The 25,929-nt window shown below is 47.5% G+C and overlaps 3 protein-coding genes across 13 annotated transcripts in view; 1 reads left to right on the forward strand and 2 right to left on the reverse strand.

Annotated features, from left to right (window-relative positions):
- The window catches only part of CEP63 (centrosomal protein 63), a 43,158-nt gene extending 42,942 nt beyond the window's left edge, over positions 1 to 216 (reverse strand). Inside the window, exon 1 of the mRNA XM_075157886.1 lies at positions 38 to 216. The gene's annotated coding sequence lies outside the window, so the exon portion shown is untranslated. The remainder of the gene's footprint in view (positions 1 to 37) is intronic.
- Positions 217 to 283: 67 nt separating this feature from the next.
- Positions 284 to 2,546, forward strand: TMEM41A (transmembrane protein 41A). Its single transcript, XM_075157909.1, has 5 exons — positions 284 to 441; positions 521 to 674; positions 941 to 1,102; positions 1,629 to 1,767; positions 2,099 to 2,546. The coding sequence occupies exons 1-5, from the start codon at positions 344 to 346 to the stop codon at positions 2,317 to 2,319; spliced, it is 774 nt and encodes a 257-aa protein (XP_075014010.1). The 5' UTR covers positions 284 to 343; the 3' UTR covers positions 2,320 to 2,546.
- Positions 2,547 to 3,789: 1,243 nt separating this feature from the next.
- The window catches only part of MAP3K13 (mitogen-activated protein kinase kinase kinase 13), an 82,817-nt gene continuing 60,677 nt past the window's right edge, over positions 3,790 to 25,929 (reverse strand). For 8 of the 11 annotated variants that reach the window (XM_075157897.1, XM_075157903.1, XM_075157901.1 and 5 more), the window contains 13 exons: positions 24,637 to 24,820; positions 23,986 to 24,177; positions 23,027 to 23,185; positions 19,919 to 20,077; positions 17,508 to 17,616; positions 16,440 to 16,549; positions 15,125 to 15,241; positions 14,459 to 14,596; positions 12,710 to 13,454; positions 11,212 to 11,282; positions 8,439 to 8,736; positions 7,744 to 7,841; positions 3,790 to 7,655 (listed from right to left, as the gene is read on the reverse strand). In XM_075157897.1, coding sequence (XP_075013998.1) covers positions 7,619 to 7,655; positions 7,744 to 7,841; positions 8,439 to 8,736; positions 11,212 to 11,282; positions 12,710 to 13,454; positions 14,459 to 14,596; positions 15,125 to 15,241; positions 16,440 to 16,549; positions 17,508 to 17,616; positions 19,919 to 20,077; positions 23,027 to 23,185; positions 23,986 to 24,177; positions 24,637 to 24,820 — 2,417 coding nt within the window. In that variant the 3' untranslated portion in view covers positions 3,790 to 7,618. Of the gene's footprint in view, positions 7,842 to 8,438; positions 8,737 to 11,211; positions 11,283 to 11,505; positions 12,038 to 12,709; positions 13,455 to 14,458; positions 14,597 to 15,124; positions 15,242 to 16,439; positions 16,550 to 17,507; positions 17,617 to 19,918; positions 20,078 to 23,026; positions 23,186 to 23,985; positions 24,178 to 24,636; positions 24,821 to 25,929 lie in introns of those variants that run through there. The other 3 variants (XM_075157907.1, XM_075157906.1, XM_075157908.1) reach the window with 3 other exon arrangements.

Here is a 25,929-nt window from a genome sequence, read left to right on the forward strand (position 1 = left end):
AGGCGGCAGACGTTTTCACAGCCGTACGGGGACTCACCTGAAAGTTCCTCGGTGCCTTCTGTGGAGACCAAGCGACAGCGTGGCGGGGCCCTCTTGTCAACGCAGAGATTTATAAAGGGGGGGCTGCAGAAGCGACAAAAAAATGATGGCGTCCTGTGTTTGTGGAGCACGCTGCCCCGGCGGGGCGGCTCCGCGCCAAGGGGAGCCCTCAGGGGCCGCGCCCCGCCCTCACGGCCCTCACGGCGGCGCCCCGCCCACGGCCCCGCCCCGCGCCTGCGCGTCCCGCTGCGCTCCGCCGCGGAGGCGGGGGCGGGCCGGCGGCAGCGGCGAGCCCCATCGCGGGATGCGGCGGCGGCTGGCCGGGCTGCTGCTCGTCTTCGCGGCCGCCACGGCCGCCCTCTGGCTGCTGTCGGCCCGGCTGAGCGCGGGGCAGGCGCGCAGGTGGGGGCGGGCGAGGGGGCGGGCGGGGGGCGAGGCGGGCCGGTGCTCCGGGTCTCCCCGTGTGTTTCCCCCCCCTCAGGCCGCTGCGGTTCCCGTCGGACCTGGAGGAGCTGCGGGAGCTGGCCGAGGCCCTGCGGGACTACGAGCGGCAGCACCGCGGCGCGGCGCTGGCCCTCTTCTGCGCCGCCTACCTCTACAAGCAGAGCTTCGCCATCCCCGGCTCCAGCCTCCTGGTACGGCCGCCCGGCGGGAGGGCGGCGGCGGGGCCGGGCCGGGGGGGATGCAGGGGGGAGCCGGTGCGAACCCCTCAGAGGGGCCCTTTGCCCCCAGTCCCGGAGCAGGCGCTGGGGCAAGGTGCAAGGTCGGTGCCTTGCTGGGTGAGTCACGGCTTTGCCAGGAGGATTCGGCCCTCGAGAAGCAACCGAGGCTGAGGGCAGCCAGGCTGAGGGGACACGGGTGTGGACGTCCCGGGCTCTCACTCGGTGTTGTGCCCTGGCAGAACGTTCTGGCTGGAGCACTCTTTGGGCCGTGGACTGGGCTGGTGCTGTGCTCGGCCCTAACGTCTGTGGGAGCGACCTTCTGCTACCTGCTCTCTGCCGCGTTCGGAAAGCAGTTTGTCGTCTACTACTTTCCTGATAAAGTGGCTCTGCTGCAAAGAAAGGTAAGCAGCCGTGGTTCTGCAGACACCCGGCATGCCCCCTGGGAGAGCTGCCTTTTGGGTTGACTTAGTAAAAAAAGGAATACGTGCAGGGGATGCATCCGGCCTCCTCTCACACAATCTAGGAGCAGACTGCTCTCTTGGGAGCAAGCCTGTTTGCAAAGGGGTGCATGGAAAATCCCAGATCCCAAGGAAAATCAGAAGTAAGATAATGGATTGATGGGGAAGCTGCTGTGCTCCACAACTGCCTCCACCCATGCTGTGCTGCGTGGTACAGTTGGAGGTGGTTCTGCTGTTCACTTCCTGATCTCTCATTCAGATTAGATCCCATTTTCACTGCTTGTATGGAAGGGGCTGGCTCACCATTAGGCTCCCATACATATGTAAAGTTGCTGCTTTTCATCAGTTCTGGACTGATGTTATGTTGCGGCACGTTAGAAGAAAACTTAAACTCACTTCAGTATCATGGACATCCAGATGTTACTGCTGTCTGAAGAGCAGAAATAATTTGGAGTATTTCTCTTGGCAGGTAGAAGAGAACAGGAGCTGCTTATTTTTCTTCTTGTTGTTCCTGAGGCTGTTCCCTATGACACCAAACTGGTTTCTGAATCTCTCAGCTCCCATTTTAAACATCCCTGTGTCCCAGTTCTTCTTCTCCGTTCTCATCGGTAAGGCCTGGGGAGTGTGACATTGCCTCTCTCCTCATCACCGAGCCTTGGGTAGGATGCCGAGCTGAGGAAGGCAGAGCGGCAGGGTGGTAGCTGTGACTCTGCCCCATTTAACTTTTTGCCTTCGTGCTGCCCTTATACTCAGAGGTCTCAGAGCATTTTGCAAATATGCGTGCGTCACCAATGCAGCAAAGTTTTGAATCGTACCCCGTTCTTTCCGTTACGAACACAGACCCCTGTGTCTGTGTCTGGCCTTAGGCAAGGGCATATCTGAGGTAATTTTACATGGGGGGGATGCTAACAGGCTGCTTTTCTGCTCTGATTCTTTCAGGTCTTACACCATATAATTTCATCTGTGTGCAGACAGGAGCCATTCTGTCACAAATCACCTCTTTGGATGCCATTTTCTCCTGGGACACGCTGCTCAAACTGCTTGCAATGGCTGTGGTAGCATTGATACCAGGGACCCTCATCAAGAAATACAGCAAGAAGCACTTGAAGCTGGATCAAAACAAGCATGCTCAGTTACTCAATGGCAAAAAGAGCTTGTGATGGCTCAGGTGCCCCAGATGTTGGGGGACTGCCTCGCAAAAGCCGCAGGTCTCTGCTCCTGTAGGTTATATTCTGCATGCTCTGTGCCACCATGGACCAAGGACAATTGCAGTTTTTAATCGTTCTTCTCATCTAAGAGGAGGTGTAAGGTTCTTACTTTTAATGAATGTTTAACTGTGCATGTATCTGCACGGAGAGCACTATACAGGGGCTTTGTGAACACTTCAGTTCATTTGCCTGTTTCCTTTAAATCAGCCTGTGTCTCCGGTGTTGCCAGCCCACTGCAAATGCATGAGCAATGGGAAAAAAAATCAGGAGTATTAGCATCCCGTGAGGAAGGCAAATCAGAACCCCTTAGTCGCTCCCAGCTCTTGAACACGGGGCCCAAGCACCGCACTCCCTGTGGTCTGCTGAGCTGCAATACCAAAAGCCTTGGCTATTTTTCACCACCACTCTAGTAGCAGGTCCTACTCCATCCTCCCCCTGCCCTCTCCAAACCCATACTTATTTAGCATTTTTGGCCTAAAGTGACGAACCATGCGCTTCTGTGCTGTTAGGTGCAGTAGTACAAGTACCAAGTTGAGTAAAACGTAATGATGTTTCAGGGTCCCTGCACCTTCTACAGGAGAGCCTGCACAGTTGTAGAAGACTCTTCCCCTGTCATTCAGATGTTAAGTAAGCGCACCCTGCAGCAAAATCGTTCAGGATTTGGGGCCAGCTATGAGCTGCCTGTATGTATCATTCATATGTCAGAACACACAAGATTGCTTCTGAGGTCTGCAGTGGCTGCTACTCTCCACAAACATTAAAGGGGAAAAAAAAAAGGAATGAATGTGCCTGGCTGGCAGTGATTTATCCTTGAGAAGCACCTTTAAACCTATGCATTTGCTCATGTATAACTAGAAGGTTTCCAAATTAGCAAGCAGGCTCTGTCCCAGTTGCTGGAGAACAGTAGCCCCCAGGGATGATAATATGCTCCTGGGTTTTTGGTATTTGCACCTCCTTGCTCTACTCTCCATGAGTTTGCCCTCCGCTCGGAGGATAAAGTAAACTTTCTGGCATGGAAGGGGGCAGATGGGAGACCCTGGACAACACAGGAAGCTGACAGAGTGAATGCTTCATCCATTTTACCTTCCCCACCAGCCAGGTAGGAACCGAGTAGGACAGCAGGGTTCCCAGGATGAGAAGTCATGGTTGCAGATGCGATCCCCCAGCTCACGTTGCAAAAATCACTCATTCGACAAGAGCAAAAGCCAACGCTTAGGGACACCTGGGTGCTTGGTAGGCTACGTGTGTCCGACCAAGCCTCTGCCCTGCTACTTGGAGCTCCCAGTAGTTCCAGTTCAGCCGTGTTCCAAGACAGGTAACAACCTGCTCGCTAACATCATGTTAGTTATTAAAAGGCTTCATTACATTATCCCAAAGTACATGAGAAACCATTCCCAGATCACCAGACCAGCCTGAGAAGCATTGAAGTACACTGGCTTTTTATTCCATGCATTGTTTGCTTTGATAGTCATTCTTGTTTCCATCACTGTACACTGTTCAATACAAAAAAAATCAAGTTTGTATCAGGAATCCACAGAGCAGGGAGGAGAGAGATGAACACTACTGGACAGGGCCAAGATGAAATGGTTACTTAACACGACAGTGGGGAAGGCAACATTCAGCTCTGGGAGAAAACCTAGGCTAGTGTTCAGGAGCTGTCAGGAGCCATGAGAACTGCATCAGGGCAGTCGGGATGCTGAAGGGAACCCACGGTTTACTTCTGTCCTGCAAATGCGGTGTTACTGCGAGGAGGAAGCAGGCTGATTCACGCCTCTCGGCCCCATACCCTGCTAGGAAAGAAAGTGCGAGGAACCGCAGCAGAGGTTCCCATACAGCCACGTGGAGATCACGTCCATGTGCATTTCTGGGCAGGTCTCACTAAGGAAAATGCCTCTATAACCCCTGCAGAACTGGCAGCAACCGCCCTAGGAATGCAGGGGGCCGCTGAGCCACCCTGCCCGCACACCGCCGAGGGCACGAGATGAGTGTGCAGGGGGAGGCTGGGACTACACCTCCGCAGGTACAGGGTTACGCGTTTAGGCAAGGGGGAGCAGCCCTACGGCAGTCCCAGAGGGACGCTGCATAGTAGGCAGCAGTTACGAGGAGCGACGCTGGACCGTAACAGTGCAATGACCCGGGCATGTAATGAAACTAGAGCCAAGTGTGGCAGCAGACAACCTGAAGGGTTCACTCTGCTTTCTCCAGGCTGCAGAATGAGCCAGCGTGTCCTCGGGCAAGGACAGGGAGGGATCGGCACACGCCCAGGACAGCTGGCCCAGAAGGGTCCCAAAATCCCACACATCAAAGCTTCTATGCTTCTCTGCAAGCCCAGAGGAGCTTCACCACATAGTGGAGGAGCTCTAAGCAGACCACAGCTACCAAAACCCCCCTGGGATCTTGTTGTTAGGGACTGAATCATCACAGACTGAAGTCCCTGCACGGAGACTCCGACAGGCCTGAGCCGGAGGCGGCTCTGCTTTAGCCCTACTGCTGAAGGGCTGCCCCACGGCACCAGTGCTGCCCACAGGCAGCGGGTACCCGCAGGGCCATGGACTGGGTTGACATCGGGCTGCCCGCAGGCAGCCAACAGCCCTGCCTGTTGGAGCTCAGGAAGCCTGCCAGATCTGAGTGGCAGAGTCTCTCCAGGGGCGTAAAGCCTGGCATCCTCTGCTGCGGGGGACATTTGATGGTAGTTCTCAACCTCTCTTTATGCAATAGTTTGGTCTTCCTCTTTGTGTGCATGTGTTACGTGCACACAGCTCTCCACCGCTAAATGCCTACATCCCAGCCTCCAGCCACCTGCACCACCTCCTTCCACACCAAGACCCCTCTCGCACCACGACAGCGAAGCCATCTCTGGTCCTAGCACCTCCTCCTGCCACTGGCCAAGAGACAGAGAACATCTGGGAGGGGGAATGAGGGATGGGAAGAGATAGGAAACAAGAAACAAGCCAGAAAAGAGCTTCGCTCCCCGACGCATTCTGCCTCCACCCAGAGCTGAGTATTGCTGCTGCAGGCAGGGGCGAGCTGGTCGCTCCCTCTCCTCTCCAGCAGCCTGTTTGGTCCTGCACGGGTGATCCACCATGTGGATCCACTGCTGGCCACGCCTGATCTCGTACCCGCTGCTCGGAGCCATTGCCTTCCTCTCCGCTTGTCCTTTTGGATGCTCTTGCCAGGGGATCTTGTGATGGTTATTCACTTTGTGATCAATCCAAAAGCCACTCGCTCCCTGATCACCATTCCCCAACAGTTTGGGGGCTGCCAACTCTACTGGCAACACAAGCAAATTGCAGCACCGACCACAAGGAGTATCACAGGGCCCAGGGAGCTGACTGCATCCATCCCTCTCGGACCAGCCTTGACAGGTTCTCTGCCCCGGTGTCACAGCATCCTTGGAAATCACAAGAGGCGGCAGCTACTGACAGCCACTGAGACCAGCTCTGCTCCCATCCCCCCCCGCGACCAGGGAGAAGGTAACATCACACAAACAGATTACAATTGTGCTAGCAGTGAAGCCAACCTTCTGATCGACAGAAATGATAATAAATAATAAAATAACATCATAACTTAAGATCTGTGTGTAGTCCAGCTACAAAAATTTAAAAATATGGGATAATTTAACTCATACAATACTGCTCTCTGTATAAGTAAGACATTTTCCTTCATTTTGCCATGAGGCTATAAATTACCACAGTTAAATTCAAACCAATATTTTAACATAAAATGTAAACAAACAAAGCAACAGAAGTACCTGTCCATGGTCCATTCCTGCCATTCATCTCAGGCTGGTGTGCCAGTCTGCAGAGCAGCACCCAGCAGCGCGGCCGTGCACCAGACACGCGTGGCACAGCCGCGCCAGCCAGCACGCTAGGAAGGGCAGAGTGAAAGCTCTTGCAGGGGGACATCAGCTAAGGTGGGGGGGGAAACGTGCTCTATCGTTTTGTTCTCTTTAAATATTGATTTAGAAGAGTAGTGTTTGAAGGGAAGGCACTATGAGTTCTATCAGAAAACAAATTTTTCTCATCTGCCAATGCCTCGGCCTGTCACATACCAGTACTATCCTCACTTTCACCTGCAGAGTTTCAGCTTGAAGGAGAAACAGAAACCTCAGGGTAGACCTGAGACACAGCTGTGCCACAGCCACCATCAAGATTCCCTGTGCAACCTGTTTTGCACAAAGCCTGACATGAAGGGCAGGCAGCTGTTAATGCTTTCAAGAATGTACAGTGAATAAGGAGACAGAGCAGGGCTGATGCTCTTATCTAGGCCAGTGATTCCCAGTCTTCCCCCTCAACACACAGCTCTCTGCTGGTTATCGATGCTGTTGTAGGTGAGAGACTGCTTCTCCAAGTCCAGTACAGGCATCTCCAGTTTCCTCCCCAGAAGAGTGCTCAGGCTCTGCAGAATGTGCTTTCCACGATTTCTTGCTTTTCCACGAGTTCTTGCTTTTCCAACACTGATTTGATTGATTTCTTTGACTGACTGAAACAGACAGGAGGTAAGAGGAGGAAGTAAACTGGGAAATGGCACACTGCATCTGAAAGAGGTTTCCCTGCTCAACTGGAGATCGACACTGCCAGAGTGAAGCAAGGACGATGTTAAGAAGTGCTCTTATACCAATTCTCGAGAGGACGAGGTTAGAATACATTTGCAGGATCTCACAACAAAATGCTGATTAAAAAAAGAAACTAAAAATCCTTAAAATAAAACCCACTATTACATTCCTGGGGATGTATCGACTCAGAAGACCCTGGATGTTAGCACCTCAGTACCAATTTTCTCCAGGAACATGTCCACCTTCTGATTAAAAATGACCCAGCTGGTTATACTGAATACGCTTTGTTCACAGGTTACCCTATAGTAAGGTCTTTTTATGCTTCCTCATTTGATAAGACTGAGTGGTTTCATTTTCTTGATCTGTTCTCCAATCTTCAGGGCCACGAGGCCTGGTCCCCTGTGAAAGCAGCAAGAGAATCCCCCCGTGTTTGTACACAAAGCTGTCCAGGCAGGACTCCCAGGATGTTCTCTGTAGTGTGCTTGCTTTCTGAACTTTTTTTTTTGCAACAAGTCTGTGTGTCTATAAATACAATCCACTCTTTACAGTAAAAAGTGTTAAAATGTCAAAAAAATAAATATCCATGTTACAGTAACTAGATTATTCAATAAAATACATCCCTGCCATTCTTGATTGAAATGCTCAAAGAGAATTAATTTCATTTGGACATTTTCCAGAGATTCAGGTTATTGCAAATCACTCCTGGGGTGGGAAGGAGAAGCATCTTCTCTTCCTGTAAAGTGTGATGGAGGGGAATGAAGTGGAATCTCAGGGAAATCAAAATGCCAGTATCAGGAAGCTTTGGGGGAGATCTGTATTACCAAGTAGCAGAGCTGCAGGGCTTATTGGTCCTGACTGTGGCATCAGAACACTCCCCTTCAGAAGAGTCACAGTCTGATTCTCCAAACTGTGCTGGGTTCTGCAAAGCAAAAGGAAAGGGGAAGATGTGAGCAACATTCCTGCACTGCAGATCAACCACACCCTCCCAATCTGTAACAGCAGACAGGCAAAGGTTACCACCAGCAGAAAAATATCCGGTCAGAGCGCTATCAAACACAGACGGAGTTATGAGAAGATGATGCAGGAGGCTCTGCCCTACCCCTCCCAAACACTTGAAAGACAGTGAAAGGAAGAAAATCATTCTAGCTTCGTCAGCAAGGCTGCCAATTGATAAGTTTGAGGCAGATAGTTTATATCCCTTCCGTTTCATTATCTGCTTTATGTGCTATTTTTTATCCCACTTATCGCAACTGCAAATCTGAGAGCCTTCCAATATCACACTCATCTTGACCAGCAAATTATGTTCAGCTTTGTTTGTGTTACTTTCCCCCGTCTACTCATCTGGCCAAGTATGAAAAAGACTGGGTATTTAAGCAGTTGCTTTGCTGTAGGACATCTACCACAGCATTTCCTAGGCAGTCATCCAACTTTCTGGACCCTTGGATTCCTTTCCATAACATCTTTTTTTTTTTTTACTCCATAGAAGGAAGGGGGGATTGCTAAACTTACAACTCACCTCACAGCTGTGTTCATCTGCACAAAGTTTGCCCAGAGACATCTGAGTCTTGACTCTCCGCACAGCACACTCTTTGTCTGAAAGCCCATCAGACTGGGTGGAGATTTCAATGGGGATCTCTGGAGTCTGGGACAACATGTCCTCCAGCTTCTCAGCCAGCTCATCTTCCAGCTTGGTGGCCAGCTCATCCGGGCTGTTCGAATGATCGCTTGTGTTCCCCTCCTCTCCATCTGATACAGAGAAGTTCTCCGAGCTGAAGGTTGAGTAGGACTGGCAGCTACTAATGCAGCGGTGAGGTCTGCAAACGGGAGAGCGGTTCAGGTTGTATCACAGCGCCTCTGATTGCAGAGGAAAAGCAATTTCCTGGGTGCTGTGTTCGGCTACCCTGCTACAACTGGCCTCAACAGACCCCACTCCTGGTGCCCGCTCAGCCCTGGGTGAGCCTGTCGCCAGGAGCCCGCTGCCAGCTAGAAAAGTTACAGCTTTTCAGTGGACAGGTTTCTGCGCACGCTCTCACTGCACAGAATAAGAATGAGCTGGCGAGCCAGCGCAGCGTTACAGTTCGAACATAAGGAAATCTGTTTCTGACGTGTAGCAAGGGTACCGGCTTTCTTTTGAGACATGTATCGCAATCCAAACCCTCACAACATTAGTAGTGCAGTGAACGCAGAGTGGCTGCTACATCCTTACACAGGTTCCCCTGGCGAATCTCTCACCTTCCTTTCTGAAGCATGCAATGCAGAGCAGATTTTTGCACCTGTACTTTTAACTGGCATCTTCAGCACAAGAAGAACAGGGCTCACTCACTGTAACTGGCAGCCCAGGCCGCTCAGTCGTGTTCTCCCTAGCAGATACCGCTCAGGCACAGTGCACTCAATACTGCCTGGTCGCTTCTGCACACTGGGCTAAGGGCTTGATCCTTCCAAAAATGTCTTTGAGCAAAACAGGTCCTATCCCTAGGAAAGGCTTTACACCAACTCTCCAAGAGCCTCTTCCCACCCTAAGAACACACCTCCAGCTGAGTCATAACTGATCTGCAAGGCTGGCAGCAAGAGCTCTGCAAAGTGTTGGGCTGCCTTTCACATCTTGGAGCTATGGAAATCTACCACCTTTTGAAAGATTTAGTTCAAGATCTGCATCTTTAAATTCATCTGTTCTTATTTGGTCTTGTCTGCTACATGTTCATAGCAGCTGATCTGCCCTGGAGCATATTTTTTTTTTATCAGTCCTTTTTCCCAAAGAAAGGCTGTACTGTAGGGTTCAAGCTAATTCAACTGGGAATATCTGCATCACCTGGCAGTGATCCCAACAGCCAGGCTAGAATTTAGGTATGTGCGCTCAAAAAATAAGCTCACAGTTACTTGAATGTGGAATTCGCCTCACGCCAGGATTTAACAGCAATGGTACAAAATATCAGTTGACTGAACATGCCAGGAGACCCCTAACAGGTGATCACATTGAATTCAGGAAAGGCAATTTGTCTTCCAAATTAGTAAACCACAGAAGAAGCAATCACACAAGAACCGTATGAGTCAGAAAACTCATCGAGTCCAGCGTTCTGTCTCCAACCCTAGGCAGGGAAGAAATAATCTGGGAAAAGTATGAGAACAGGGTGTGCACACAGAGCCTGCCTTCTCCTGGCATATCTTCCCGGTTTGTACCATTCAGTAAATCAGACTTCCGAGCTGAAGATCAAACCTGGATGACAGTGCTTAACAGCCACTGATGGATCTACACGCCATAGATTTAACACTTATGACTTGTTTATGTTTTGATTTCCACAGCATCCTTGACAAGGAGCTCCACATCTGAAAATGTTTTGGATGGAAAAAGGACTCACTTTTGTTCATTTTAAACCCCCTGTTTGCTTCACTAGGTGTCCCTAATATGAATGTGAGGAATGATTCCTTGTCTATTTTCTCCACATAAATTACAATTTCATGCATCTCCAGTATCGCCCTGCTAGACAAACATTCCTCATGGATTTAATCTCTTCTTCTATGGAAACCATCTCGAACCATTCTTGTCACACTTCTCAGTACCTTTTCAAATTTTACCACGGTCTTTGAGCTGGAGCAATGAAGGTGGCATTTAGGATTCAAGCTGGAGGTGTGCCATGGATGTATACAACAGCAGATAAGCTTTTATTTTCTTCTCTGCTCCTTTCCTAAGGACCCTTAACATATTTGCCCACTGGATCACTTCTGCACTTCAAGCAGCTGCTTTCATAAAACTACTGCACCAATGCCATGATCTCTTTCCTGAGCACAGGACTGTAAAGCCCGCTATTACATATGCGTAGGTAGGAACGCCCCCTCAAGCCTCTTATTTTACAGGCAACACCACCAAATTTGATCTGCTGTTTTGTCACCCAGCTCTTCAATCCTCCTTGAATTCAACTACAAAATGCTGGAGTCAGCCCCACTGCAGCAACAGTTAATAAACGACATTTGAAAGAGTTCCAGTAAGTCTGATTCTGGTGAAACAGATGCAGCACTTACTTTTATAGGCGGAATAATGTTACCAAGTGTGATCAAGTTGTGCTACAAACAGCCTGCAGCAGAAAAGCTGTGCTGGAGAAAACATCTCAGAACAGGCTGAAAACAGCGAGTGAACATGGAGGATCACTGAGGGCAGATGGGACGCACTGAATGTGATTCTGTTCTTTTGCCAGCACCTTCCACAGTTTCAATGCTGATGTGCAGCTGCTATGACAGTTCTCCTCCAGAGTTTTGTCCCACCAAAGAGAGATTAGAGTGAATTCACCTTTTACCTTTGTCTACGAGGAAACTCCACTTCACTGTCTACTTCGCCCTCTTCCTCTTCTGAAGAGTCATCACCGCTCTGGCAGAAAACAAGGACAAGAATGATATCACATTTGTGAAGGAACAAACATGCAACTACATGGCTGCCCCTTGGCCCTCCAGGACAAAGTCACTGTGTCAATGGGCTGCCACAATCAAAAAAAGAACTTGCGTATCAGTGAAAACTGACTCAGACATCTTCTCACCGTGAGATTATTTCAGGCAGTCTTAATGCTGGCATTTCTGAATTTGGAGTGATTGACTTTGAAATACACTGGAGTACTTTAGCAGGCAATGAGTACATAACGTTCCGGATTTTTACAGAAGCAAATCAAGTCATTTGAAAATGACTTGATATCCACATAAATTATTGAGCTGATTTGGCACTCTTGGCTTTATGACTTCGACCCTCTTCTACATGAGTCCATCACAGAGTAGGTTGGGGATGACACAGCCTTTGCTGGTGGGTTTCACCAACTAGGAAAACTTAAGTTTTGTTTCATTCTCTACCTCAGTGAGCACAGAGCCTTTTACTCTCCTTTCCGCATCCAAATCTGCCCCCTGCACTCTTGGTTTTTACAGCCTCCTTCCATCCTATCCAACCTGCCAACCCCTGGTTCAGACTCAGGCTCTATCTCATCCCCTTCCCTTGTAATATGAGGTCCTCCTTCTGCCTTCATTCTGGCCCCACGCTCTTGGTCTGGTACTCATCCTCTTTTCCTTCACTTTTCCACTCAGGCCCCGTTTTCCTGCTCTTTGAACTCCACTCAGACTGGTTCCTACTTCTCTCACAACCTGGATGGAAGCAGGAGGAATGAAGAACAACCGTTTCTGTTCAACTGTGCCGTAACATCTTTCTGACTGTTGCAAAATCTTCACAAAATACATGAGAACTATGATGTCTGGTCAAGGGGGACAGTTTCTGGCAGGTGCAGCAAAAGGCATGTCCCCAAGACCATGGCAAATGTCGCATTTCTGTTTCGAGGCACAGCAGCGCTACAGATTCTCAATGAAACTGATACATGGTATTTAACATCACCAAAAGAACGCATTTACGCCTGCCTTTGTTTTGAGAAAGGCTTGAAAACATGGAGACTGTTTCAACAACAAAAAATGCAGTGGACCAAGTTTCAGCTCAAACAAAAACTGGCTAAACTGCAAGTAACAGAGCTAGACCCTACCAAAACCGCACTTGACAATCCTTATTATTAGCAGTATGCCTTGATATGCCTACAGTACTTCTCAATAAAATTGATTTTAAAAGTATGTCCAGATCACAAGGCAAAATTCAGATGGGCATGATCTCTTTAAGATAAAGTTGTAACTCTACTGCTATATGCGTGGGAAACATGGCTTTGCTACTATCCTATATCCAGACACTAGCCTATGCTACACACCTTCTTCTGGTAGAAAGGGAAAAGAGAAGCAAGCTTTGGTTTTTTTCAAATCACTATGCTTTGTCCTTACCTTTTGAAGGGGTCTGGCTTTGCAAGGTAGCACTGAGGAAGCCATGTGCTGAGGAGTGCCTAGGGCGGACGCTGACTTACAGTTGCTGAAGCCCTCTTCCTCCATCTTCTCAATGAACTGCGCATTTTCGTATAGGGAAACAGATGTTGGTGACTGAGAATGGCTCATCCCTGTTTCAACAGATGACATCGGTACCTGACCACTGTCCTCTTCCCTGCACTGAAGACAGGAATTATATGGATCTGTTTTGCAACACTCCCAATGATCAGCTTTGCTTTCTTTGCTCTCCAGATTCCTTCGGCAATCTGCTTCCATGGCAGCGGAGATGAGGTCGGGGCTGGAACCAGACATCCGCCTTTGCGCGTGGTTACTGAGAGGGCTCCGCAGCGCTGCTGCAGGGCCAAAGTACCTTAAGTTGTTTGCGCAGTTGGCAATATCTTGTCCGTGGGCATGAAGCCGTGAGTGATGGCCATGGGGATGGCTGTGGCCATGTTGCTGCGGTAGGCCGGGATGATGAGAAGGATTATGAGGTGGAGGTGGGGGTGCATCATCTTGCACTGGCTGGTTTTTCAAGATCCCTGCAAAATCATTGTAGCTGCCTTTGCTGTTCCCTCGGCGGTGACGTGGCTTACTGCGGTAGCGGCTTTTGCCACTCAGTGTTGACATTTTGGGACTTCCTGAGACTGGCGAGCCATTGGATGCTGCTTCTGTGCTGGGTATGCCCTCTGACTTCAGTAGATCTGGCCTGAGAGACAGTCAGCAGAAGTTACACATTAAACCACAAACTAAGAAACGGCATCGGCTCACAGCCAGGATGAAGAGGCAGCTGTAGCCATAAGCACACTCTGCTTTCTAAAATCTACAGGCTTTCCTCCCCTTCAGCTGTTTGACTTCTGCATTTAGTTTCCTTTGATTCTCTCCATTCAATGTCCTTTCTTTTCAGCCCATCATGCTCTATACTCCTTTCTTGCTGCTTTTTCCAGTATCTGCCACATACTCTCCTTTTTCCGCTCTTATTTTGATATTCTGCTCCCAAAATAGCTCCCTCCTAAGACATTGGTGTAGGGCATGTCTCATACTATGTGCATATACAATGCTCAGCACAATAGGGTCCCAATCTGCTGATAGTTATCAGCCTGCTCATTTCAGAAGCACATGTGGATATTAATTCAGAAGCGATTATTCACTGTTAATCAGGACACTCTGACTCCTGGAAATCCCAGAAAAGGGAAGAATAAAATAGACAACTCCTCTGAAAAAAAAAAATCTCACTTTCTGAAAGACATGCAGAAGAGAAATAGCTGAAAGGACGGTATGAATTCCCAAACCTCAAATCCCAATTTAATTCCTCAACAATGAATCCATCTTCTCTGAGGGCTAGCTGATTTCTGCAATCCCTCACCCTGCTTACTACCATTCAAGTCAAGGATGATCTAACTGCTCTTTGCCTGGACAGTTAGGAATTCGAGACAACACATCGGACACCTCCTGTTAAAACACCATCATCTGTGAAAAAATCATATGGACCAAACGGTTCCAGAGAGCTGCCCAGGTAGAAGGAATGGCAGAATACATCCCTTTTACCTTAAGATAATTAAACAATTGTGGTTCTGAGGAGCAGACCAGGCCCAAGAGTTAACACCCCTTTGGCCGGTGTTGCGTTCAGACTCTAAGGGAAGTAAGCTGCCTGCTCATCTCATGGGGATCTACCACTGGTTCCTGGCACAGAACTAGGTTGTTACTTCTTACCGTTTAGTCTGACTGCCTGGTTTATGGGAGACCCCTTTCCTCTTCATCAGCTTCTCCACTGTATTGGGGTGGATTATTGGTCTGACTGGGTGGCGTTTGTAAGTCCCAGGGTATTTCTTTTCCACTGCTTGTTCCCTCCTGAAACATTGGGGAATTAAAAAAAAAAAAAAAACCAACACAACAGATCAGTTCTCTCTTTATCCAACTGCAGCTCCCGCTGGACAGAAACACAGCTCCACCGCGAGCACACTGCGTGCCTGTTTCCCAGCTATGGCTGGGTGCAACACAACATGCTGTTCTGGGAAAGGACACAGTCATTTTCTAAATTCTCTCTGCAGAGACCAGGCAGTTGGAACAGGGCCCTGGCGCATAGTCCAGAAACAGCACTGCTTTTCTCTTTACAAAGGGACCAAAGGATGCCAACACCAAACGGGAAAGGTGCCTTTCTCCCAGTCAGTAAACACTGGGTAAAGATATGTGCACTAAGTGGTCTGCAGTAATCTACCTTTATGGGGCCTCTCAGCTCTTTCTTTACCCTGTAAGTTTGTCAGGGGACACTAAATCTACAAGTACCACTCTGCAGTTTAGAAATGAAGCATTGTTTTTTTTCTTCCCCCATGCATATTGCCACGTGCACGGCATGCCATTATGCCCAGAGATACATACTTTATGAGCTCCTTCTCACGGACCTCCAGCTGCAGCATAATAGCACTGAGCTCCATGTATAAGTTATTGGCTCGCTCCAGCTTCCTCTCATAGTGTTCGCGGATATCCAATGCATGTCTGAAAAACAGAAAAATCATTATTCCGCAATCTGATGACCATGGACCAAGAGAGAATAAGGAGAAGTACAGGTGCTTTAGGAAAAGGTCTTCTAAAAGTCAAATTTGCCAGCTGTATTGCACTGAACCCCAGATAGAGCTGACAGTGAATGACAATTAAGAGCTTGATACAGCAATGAATCCTGATATGATTTAGAAAGCGTTTAACTGTCCTGAAAGAGGGGCAACGCTTCTCACTAGAGAAGCTGCAAATGCCTCACATGCATCCACAAGCCCTTTGACCAAGCCCTGACCATCCTGTCTGCACAGAGAAGTGCAAAGTCAGCTTCTAAAGAAACAGGGAAAGAAGTCATCTGTTTGTATTCATAAAAAGCAATATGCCCCTACAGCTATAGTGGCAGAAGATATCTTGAACCACAGCTGAAAGATGTGACCATCAAAGGCTCCCTAGGGCTAGGGAACACTGATTGACAACTACATCAAACTGGCTGAACAAGGTTCCCTTTGGTTTCTTAGGTTTGACATAGAACTGCTACTTGGTGGTTTATGTTTCTCTGTCATAACTGTATTTGCAAATTTGTATCACAGAAGATAACACCTTCCTTTCTAAAATAAATATTCTGCTTTCATTTTTAAGTTGGTCTAATGTTCAAAATGAATTTCAGTGGGCTGATAAATTGGAGTGTGTTCACTTCTCTGGAAATACCTAATCCAAAGAAGGTATCAGGGCAGAGAAAGCTCACACCAAACTGCAAGATGCATTTTCCAGTGAGATGGATGTACCTGCTTCAGTGCTGTTATCACAAACACCAAAACTCAGGAGAAATATTCCCTGGTAAACACACAAGCCTTTGCCTGTCTTGCCTGGAGAGAACTGTTCAGACTGCCCGAGAGCAGGGACAGTTTCCACTGTTTCTCTCTCTCTATAGCGTTCCACCAGCCAAGCAGTGCTCAAGGCTTAGGGCATGCCCGTGGGAGCTTCAGTTTCTGGACTCACAAGGAATTTAGGCTGCCCGAATTTATGCCTCCAGGAACACCGAGTCCTGTTTTGGGGTCCTCAGTACAAGAGGAGCATGAAGCCAGTCAGGGGCTGGAGCACATGCCCTGTGAAGAAGCTGAGGGAGCTGGGCTCAGTCAGCTGGTGAATAGAAGGCTGGATGGGAAAAGTAAGCAGTAAACGTAAAAGACTGTCAACAGACCTCAGCTCTTCTCTTCGACGACGAATCAATTCTTCATCTAGCCGGTGGATACAAGTTCCTTCACTTTTAATTTTCTCAAAATGTTTCTTCACTTCTTCTCTCCATTCAGCCTAGGGAAGCAATTTACTTTCAGGTATTTACAAAGGATTGGGATCCCTGGTTGCACCAAAGAAAAACTTCTGGGCAACGTTCTTTGTGTCTGCAAAATTACAGGTTTGGGTTGAAAACATGATTCCGTTAGCTGAAGTATTTTGGGTAACTACATTGCAGCATGTTTAGTTTCAGCATTTTCAAATGGTATTTCCAATTTTGTGCTCCGATTAGATCATTTAAAACATATCTGCATTTTCTAAAAAATATTTTCAGAAATTTCTAAAGCTGTTCTCGTCCTAAGACATATTCTTCCCTTTCGGCATTTAAAGTAAACAGAAAGGCTTATGATTTGGAAACCTATATTCATGACAACGATGACTGTCACTAAGGTGATACTAACTTGATTTGCCCCTTGAAGCCCTGGTTCTTGCAGCTTTAATAAATGCACCCACTTCCTCGCATACACCCCAACACTGTGTAGATCCTCTGTACTGGAGACAAGGGCTCATCCTCATTCCCTCCTTGGGAGCAGACAATAGCTCGCTGGGTAGGACTCAGAGGAATCTCTAAGAACGTACTTTTAGATCTTCCCTGAAAGTCCCAGAGTCCCTTCACTGCCCTGTAACAGCACTGGCTGCCTTGCTCATCTTCACTATAAATGCAGCAGTTCCTCTGTCAGCAGTCTCGTGCTCTCCTGTACCACAGCACCGGGGAACAGCTGGGAGCAGAACATCTGAAGTCAGCAGTCTCAGGGAGAAGTGAATGAGACAACATTCCGTTTCTGACTACAGTCAGCAGATGTCTCAGTTTGTGAAAGTTTGGGTTAAAGATTTTCAAATACCCATCAGTTTGCTTTTCCCCAAGAATCAAACAGAAATCATGGATCCAGACTTCTGCTGTACTTGATGCAGCCTCTGAAATCAGATCCCTGGAGCTAACTCTAGCACCCATGGGCTACAGCCATTCTCCGGTTACCTGTGATTTGAAATAGGTTTCCTGAGGAGTAGCCAGCACGTCGGCGGATGCGATATCCAGGTGCATCAGTGTCTGTCGGAAGGAGGGACGATTCCGGGGCTTGCTCTGCCTGGAGCAAAACAGACAAGCACCCAAGCATGAGATGAGGTTAACATTGCTAGCTACTCCTACCCCTCTGAAAGGGTTTCTCACTAGAATTCTCTGAATAGTGTAGCTGACAGATTAGAGCAAAGGAGCTTTTCTGGTTTTCTCTTTTGCTGAATACGAATTTATTGTGCTAGAGCTGTTTTGTATACAGTTTTTGGTTTGTGATGAGCTATTCTGAAGAAACAAAAGAGATGAAAACCATTTAAAATAGGAAAATGTGATTACAAAGTGAAAGATAGGATACGAACTGAAACTGTTCCTAACTTGTTTGTCAAGAAGAAACAGATCTCAGTTTATTATCCCGTTAATTTCCAAATTTTATAATGGGAATAATCAGTCTAGTAGAAATGATAATTTACATTCAACAAAACACCGAACGTATCTATGTTGCCACATAGTAAATGCCTGAGCCTACACGGTATTGTAATGCACTAAACATCTCTGTAAGATCACATTCAAGTACAAAAACATTTATATCTCTGAGAAAAGAGACAAGCACTCCAGCTTCAGGACTGAACCCACCAGACTTGCTGCATGGATTCAGTGCTCAGGACAAGAAACAGCTTCTTCAGCCACCTCTCCCCTACAAACCACCAACTTCCACCAGGTGGGGATACGAGTGCACGAACCGGGTGTTCAGAGCGGCACAAACTGCGTCCTGCCTTCTGCAGCCATGCGTAGAAGCACAGCCAGGCAACAGCACAGACACTGCAACAGCACGACCTGCTCAGGGTCAGAGCGGGTCTACAGCCACTTGAAAAGATCCATAGGTGCTCTGGCCTGTTTTTCCCTTTGTGCCATCAGAAGGGTGGCTGGTAAAACTCATGGAGTGGGAAAATGCTGGAAGGCCACTTACACTCTGTGTCAAGATGCAATTACAAGGACAAATCATTAATGCATAACGCAAGACAAAGAATTTCAACTCTAATGAACATGAGCCGGCAGTGTGCCCAGGTGGCCAAGAAGGCCAATGCCATCCTGGCCTGTATCAGGAATGGTGTGGCCAGCAGGAGCAGGGAGGTGATCGTGCCCCTGTACTCGGCACTGGTGAGGCCGCACCTCGAATCCTGTGTTCAGTTTTGGGCCCCTCACGACAAGAAGGACATGGAGGTGCTGGAGTGTGTCCAGAGGAGGGCAACGAAGCTGGTGAAGGGCCTGGAGCACAAGTCTGATGGGGAGCGGCTGAGGGAACTGGGGGTGTTCAGCCTGGAGAAGAGGAGGCTGAGGGGAGACCTCATCGCGCTCTACAACTCCCTGACAGGAGGTTGTAGCGAGGTGGGTGTTGGTCTCTTCTCCCAAGTAACAGCAATAGGACGAGAGGAAATGGCCTCAAGTTGCGTCAAGGGAGGTTTAGATTGGACATTAGGAGAAATTTCTTTACTGAAAGAGTGGTCAGGCCTTGGACCAGGCTGCCCAGGGAAGTGGTGGAGTCACCATTCCTGGAGGTATTTAAAAGACGTGTAGATGAGGCGCTTGGGGACATGGTGTCGTGGGCATGGGGGGGTTGGGTTGACAGTTGGACTCGATAACCTCAGAGGTCTTTTTCAACCTTAATGATTCTATGATTCTATAATCTGGCATGTGGAGGGAACTGAAAACATTTTCCAAATCTATACCTGTAAAATCCTGGTTTCATACAGAAAGCTCGAATCTCTCTTTGTCCAGTTCAAAACCCAGTCACTTACAAGGGGGTTTCAGAGTGAAAAATCATTTCCTTTCACTCTGGAGCCAGCCCCAAGAAGTTTTACGCCTACTTAGCTTCCAGCTCCTTTTCTCTTCCCACAGAGCTACCTTTTATCACCTACTTTGCACAACAAAGCAACCACCTCTGTGAAGGCTACTGAAGATGACCTTTATGCCGCCTGCTCCTGGACAGGCAACTCATGGGTAACTGTCACCCTGCTGGGGCTCCCATCAAGCTCTACTCCCCTGCTTCTCTCCTACTCAACTCCTTCCCCCTCACTGGTGCGTCTCAACAGTGTCTGCCCGCTCCCTCCCCTGCCCCGTCCACCCAGCAAACCAGACAGGTCTCCTCCTAGTTCCTCTAAGCTCCAAATACCCTTCTGGGGCCCGGGAGTGCTGCCACAAGGAAGCAGAATCCAAAATGTTAGAACTTGCTGCTCTCGTGACAAGTGTGAGAGTATTTAAGAGCCCTCTGCTGTGGGCTCAACACTCCCACCCTGACTCTGGTTTCATCGGTTTTACTGGGCATCTGGCGAGAGCTGGGAGCCAGCCCTAGGTCTGTGCAGGGTTCAGGCTCTTACCAGGTCTGCTTCATGAGGATTTTGAAGCCATCTGGGCACGTGGAAGGGACAGGAAGGTGCAGGCTGTTACTGCCCACTCCCCAAATGATGGCCGAAGAGTCCACGTCCTTGTAGGGAATCTCTCCTGTAAGCAGCTCCCACAAAACTACCCCAAACGACCTGATGAAGAAATAAACCAGGAGAAAAACTTCTGTGTGAATTCAATTTAACAGAAAAATGTGAAGCTTGAAAAAAAGGTGCATCAGTGTTTACATACTAGTTTTTAACCAAGAATAGCTATTTCATACACGAGGTAACTCTTCCTCCTCTGCCCCAGCACTGGGCTGAACACCAAGCCACACTGGTTTTCACCCACCCTTTCCTACTTCTTTGTGAGGTTTTAAAAATCCTAAAAGCACATTAGAAGCTTTTCTGCATAGATGAAATCTTACTCCTGTTAAATGAAGAGGAAGGATAGCTTTCTGAGATAGTAGATAATCTGTTCTTACCAATAAGAACAGTCAAAAGTCTACAGGACAGACAGAACTGGTAAGTGGCTTGGAGACAACAGAACAAAGATTGTGTTTTGTGGGGTTTTTTTTTACATTTCATTTAACTTTTTTTTTTCTCTAGCCAAAAGCTCCCTCTGCTGTTATGTGTACTCCTAGGTAAGAGTTTCATCAGTCTGAGACTCATCGCTACAACTACTACAACACAGAAATGAAGAAACAAATGCAACATGCATAAGTGTCAGTATCAAAAACACGTGCAGTCTCATCTGATATTTCTTCTGTGCTGAAGAAAGGAAGGCAAAAAAAAAGAAACAAATTAATTAAGAGACCTCTGCCTGGAAAAGAACCTCCTTTTACAAGAACTGAAAGATATAGGTAAGAAACTCACTTCGCTTCTCTTCCTTAGTGAAATGATCAGTAAGGACCAAAACCTTCACTTATAACAGCAAAGTTATTTATTTTATTTACAATCTTCACCCAATAAAACACCAAAGAAATATCAAACCAGTCAATACAGAGGTAAACAAAATGCTGCTGAGAACCAACACCACTCTTACTGCACATTAACAACCAGGCTGCGATACGAGGTGAGGTACAACCATCTCAGTTTCAAACCCAGACATATCACCTTACTTGCATGCCCCATCCATCTGTGGGACACCAACCCTGCCAAGCTTGCTGGCAAGTCAAACCAGGTGAAAAGTGAGAAGTGTGTTTCTGGCTTGTACTGGTATCAAGTTGCTTTTATTAAGTACAGAAGAACATCTAAGGGACAAACTGCCTGGGTCTGAAAAACCAGCAGTCAGGAAACAGAACTTCATGTGAAAAACATTGCACTTTCAAAGCCCATTGGCTTCAAGTCACGTGAGTTAAAAAAAAAAAAAACCCAAAACAAACCCAAAACCACAAAACAAGCAGCATTTGAACATTTTTTTGTCTCAAAATGTTTTTCCGTGGGCTGCAGGAAAGCAGGGATCCAGGTGGTTGGACAAACTACCAGGAAACCCCAGCTGGTTTCAGCTTTGTTATGATTAAGAACTGACAAAGGATTTTCAAGACTCCTGATAAGATTATAGATTTTTTTTTTTTTTTTTTTAGCATGCTGTTAAAGATGAGAGAGAGCAGACATATAAGCAGCTTAGGAACTGTTCTCATTTGTTGTCAGCATTCATGAACATCGTTTTTACTCATCTTTGGGGAGGAATGGATGTCAAGGAGGAGTTTGAGCAATCACCACTGCAGCAGACTGAAGAGGAACTCGCACCAAAGGCACCTCTAGGTTTGCACCAAAGAGCAACATCTCTTAAGTCACTGAGGAAAGGAGTACAGGAGTGCCCACAGTCCTCAGCAGAGCTGACAGCTGGTTTTTATTGGACATGATGCTCCACACAATATTCCTGAACCTAAGCCACTCTAAAGGACAAAAAGTTGAGGGTGGAAATCCAGCATCATTCCTCCTCATGAACCTGTGATTCACAGGGAGGAGCTCAGAAGGAAAACCGTGAGTGTATTTTCTTTCCAAAACAATCCAAGAGTTTCTTCCAGAAGAGCTGGCTCTGCTGTGGCCTGTAACGTCCACACAAAATGAACACGCAAAACACTGCAGGCACAAGAGCAGCTGTATTACCGCACGTTACAAGACTTTCCCTTTCCCTACAGGAAGTCTTGACTTAAAGTCATGACCCAGCTCCGAGCTAAAACACCAGCAGCAGGCTGGTGTCTGACTCCACTCGCACTCCGAACCACCCGCAGCTTTGACCTCCATAAGGGAGGTGACAGCATTTGAAAAACCCAAGAAGGAAAATTCATCCTGGCTGTAAAGCAGGGAGAAGGGTATTTGTCCTGGCTCCTGACCTTTAATATGCAGAAATAACAAGGCAGAAACAGAATGCAGTTCCCCTGAGGACTCTGAAACCTGCGGAGCGGCATCCCAAAGGAGCTCCAAGGCTGAGTCCTCTCTCAAGCATTTTTAATAGCATGGAGATTTGAACCTTTCCTTGTGTTTCTTTGGACACAGAATACATTTCACATGGGATGGAAATCGGTGTTCAAAACTCTTGTATCCTGGTTTCCTTGCTCTTGGATCCGGGATTAGATCCGCTGGACTATAATCCTGTGGCTATACATATAACAGCCAAGACCAGTATGCAGAAAGCAAAAGGTGGTCAGACCCTTCAAGCTAGCAGAGTAGAGGCCTCCCTACAGCTCAAACGTGGCCCTGAAGAGGGTAGAAAGCAAGTGAAAAAGACCCTGGCTGCAGAAGTTGCTGAAGGGGCCCTGAGCACCAGGAGCGGAAGAAAGCTCTGGCCTGAATAATGACACAGGGAAGAACTGCTGCATTTGCTTACTGCAGGACACAGACAGTCTGCACTGAGTCTCATTAGGTACCTTCAGATCTCAACATGCAGCTTTTACACATGTATGTCATTTCTCTTTCCATTATAGCCCATGGTTCAGTAACAAAGTTCAGGGCACTGGAGATGGAGAAAGGAATAGTTCAGCACAGAGCAAACTATCCCCATGCCCAGAATGAGAAAAGAGTGTTGAGTATGTAAAGTGCCGGGAAACCAAGTGGTTTAACAGAAGGTGAAGATACTTAAGCATTAATACTACTCACCAGATATCCACCTTTTCAGAGACGGGCTCATTGCGTATCACCTCTGGGGCCATCCAAGCCACAGTTCCCGCAAAAGACATTTTGGTACTTTTATCACTGAGTTCTTTAGACGTACCAAAATCTGAAATTTTTACTGCATCTGTGTGTGTAACTAAAACGCTGGAGGAAAAAAAAATAAAGAAATCAGCATTTTGCAATTTTTCTTGTACCACAACAGCCACTGGGAATAAATCCTTTCTTAATGAACACAAACAGTGGATGAGGCCATGCTGTTCACAACTGTAGCACAAGAAGAAAAGACCATGCATTTTCACTGATGAAAGCACGCACTTTCTTTGGGGTGGTTGTGTTTTGTGCCTCAAATGCACTTCTAAATGCTACAAGTCAAAAATCAATCTTGATAAAATTGCAAATTAACAACTCACTGAAGATTCGCTATATCTGGGGGTGTTCCAAAGTTTTAGTAAAGCTATACCTTAAACTGTACTGTAAACCATCTAAAAGTATTATCCTAACGCATTGTCACAGTCATGTCACAGGCTAGAGTGATAAACATCTAGGGAATAAGAATATAAGTAGCCAGATGGTTTTAGTCAGAAAGCAACAGAGAAATGAGAAAGACGCATTCCAGAAAACCAGGGAAGTTACAAAAGAACAATTAAGAAGGAAAAATAAAAAAGCAGAAGGCAACAGAATATCCCACTTTCAAAAAGGACCAGACATCACCAAATCATTAGAAATATTTCCTGACTGCTATTTATCATGTAAGATACTGGTAAAATTTCCAGTCTCGTTAAGCTGCAGCACAGGAGTGGAGTGTCACTAAGTTTCATTAGTTTCACTCTCATTAGTTTTGAGTCAACATGGAAAAAAAATAATGGGGCTTTTGACCTAACTTTATTCCTCAAGAAAAAAAAGACAACCACAACTGAGGGATGTTTAAGCAGCTAGAGACTCACTTTGGTGACTTGAGGTCTCGATGGATGATTTTGTGGAGGTGCAGATAATTCATCCCACTTGCAATCCCCGTGGACCAATCCACAAGCAGCCGAGGGGTGACTTTCCGCCCTGCTCGCAGAACTTCGTAGAGCTGCCCATGTGCACAGTACTCCATGATAATACAGTAGCACGGGGCTTGAGTGCAAACTCCCCTGTCAAAGAAAACACACAGCGAGTGAGTATCAGTAGAGTACAAGTCCCAGAGCAACGCTCAAAGGCAGCAATCAAGGGGTGGGAGAATAACCTGTTTATTCTACCTGGGCAAGCCCCTGCTAATACCGCCTTACTGAACAGGCAGGGGAATGTTTCCTGCATGCTTTGCACAGGAGGAACCTCACTGATGACAGGGGTGGCTTTCCTTCAACTTCCACACCGGCAGATTTGTAGGGTTCACAGCAGGCGTTTTGTGCATGCAAAGTGCAGCACTGGGTGGGAATGGCGTCCATAGCTTTGTTTTCACAAGAATGTGCGACAATTTGAGAGGAAGGATGACCACCCATTTTGTCCTACAGACAGCTTAGTCCCTGGATTTTAAAAAACTTGGCCAGGGTACATATGCGAAAGGCTCTTCCCTGGATAAAGGTATGTTTCTAACAAGTTTCACAACCTACTTGAACGCAATGATGTTAGGATGTTTGAGTTTCCGCAAGTGCTTGATATCCGTTTCGTTCTGATCTCTCACTTTCTTGATGGCCACCTCCTCCGCCCGGAATTTGCCCAGGAAGACAGCTCCCTGCGCGCCGCTGCCCAGCCACTGCAGCTCCGAGATCTCCTCGAACGGGACCTCCCAGGTATCTAGGCACAGGCAAGCAAAGGGAACAACGTAAAAGATCAAGACCACAAAAGTGTTCTGCTGCAAGATCACACCAGGACAGCGCCTGCCATCTCCCTTGCTGTATCTCGAGGTGGACTTTTCTGGGGGTGGTAGATGGCATCTCCTCCCGGTACAGGCGCAGCTGAGGCACACACCGCGCATGTTGAGCCCCAGCTTCCCTTTCATCCAGCTCCTCTCCCCCATCACAATCGCCTCCAGCCTGTTCCTTCCCATCCTCCCAGCTGCTTTTTCAACAGAGCTCGCCACCACTGCTAACCACTCGGGTGAGCCACTTCGACTTGGCAGGCAGCAATTTAACATACCAGGGACATTGGATTGGAAATTTAGGGAGCAGGTCCTGTACTCCAAAACTGAACGATGATGGTATCTCTTATAAAGTACATGACTCCATTGAACAGCATAGACGAGAAAAAAAACATTTAACATTGACAACTGCCAAAAAAAATTTTGAGGTTTCCCCCCCACACCGAAACAGGGCAAAAATACAAAATAAAAGGGAAAGTCAGAGGTAGCAGGTTGTAAAACACAGACCAGCAACCACCAAGTTACCCAGCACAAAGCACATTAACCACCACCACCAGTCACAGAAACAGGTCTTTCCCACACCACCGTTGTGTGTACCGGTGTCAAACAGGCAAAAAAATCTTAAGCGATTCCTCCTCTTAGGCACCCACATGCATCTTGTGGGGACACTGCCAGAGCGGTCCAGTAGCGCTGTACAAACTGTTTCAAGACAGTTGTACCCATCAGAACAAAAAGCCTTGCTGTCTGCGAGTCACCTTGAAATTACCTTAACATCCCACAAACAGCAAGATAAAAGGCAGGCAATAATTTATTTACTGTAACTCAATAAATGCGTAAGTTTAGAGAATAAATTATTTAGCAGCAAAAACAAGAAGTAACCCACGGATTTCTGAAATAAAAGAAAGTCATGCCTGTACAGATCCCTATTTCAGATCACTACAAAGACATGTCTTCTTTCACCCAGTCTCCGAGCCATTGGGGTGTTCCCAGGGCTGCAACTGGGATTGTGCAAAAGTGTTCATTTTAGATACTGTCACCACTGAAG

This window comes from Calonectris borealis, chromosome 9 (assembly GCF_964195595.1).
Source record: "Calonectris borealis chromosome 9, bCalBor7.hap1.2, whole genome shotgun sequence".
In the NCBI taxonomy this organism is placed as follows: Eukaryota; Metazoa; Chordata; class Aves; order Procellariiformes; family Procellariidae; genus Calonectris; species Calonectris borealis.

Bases quoted from the DNA above. Each gene is read 5' to 3' on its own strand.
- TMEM41A (XM_075157909.1), top strand. From the start codon at position 344: ATGCGGCGGCGGCTGGCCGGGCTGCTGCTCGTCTTCGCGGCCGCCACG. The intron at 1,103-1,628 runs GTAAGCAGCCGT...TTCTCTTGGCAG, and splicing joins TGGCTCTGCTGCAAAGAAAG to GTAGAAGAGAACAGGAGCTG. The intron at 1,768-2,098 runs GTAAGGCCTGGG...TGATTCTTTCAG, and splicing joins CTTCTTCTCCGTTCTCATCG to GTCTTACACCATATAATTTC.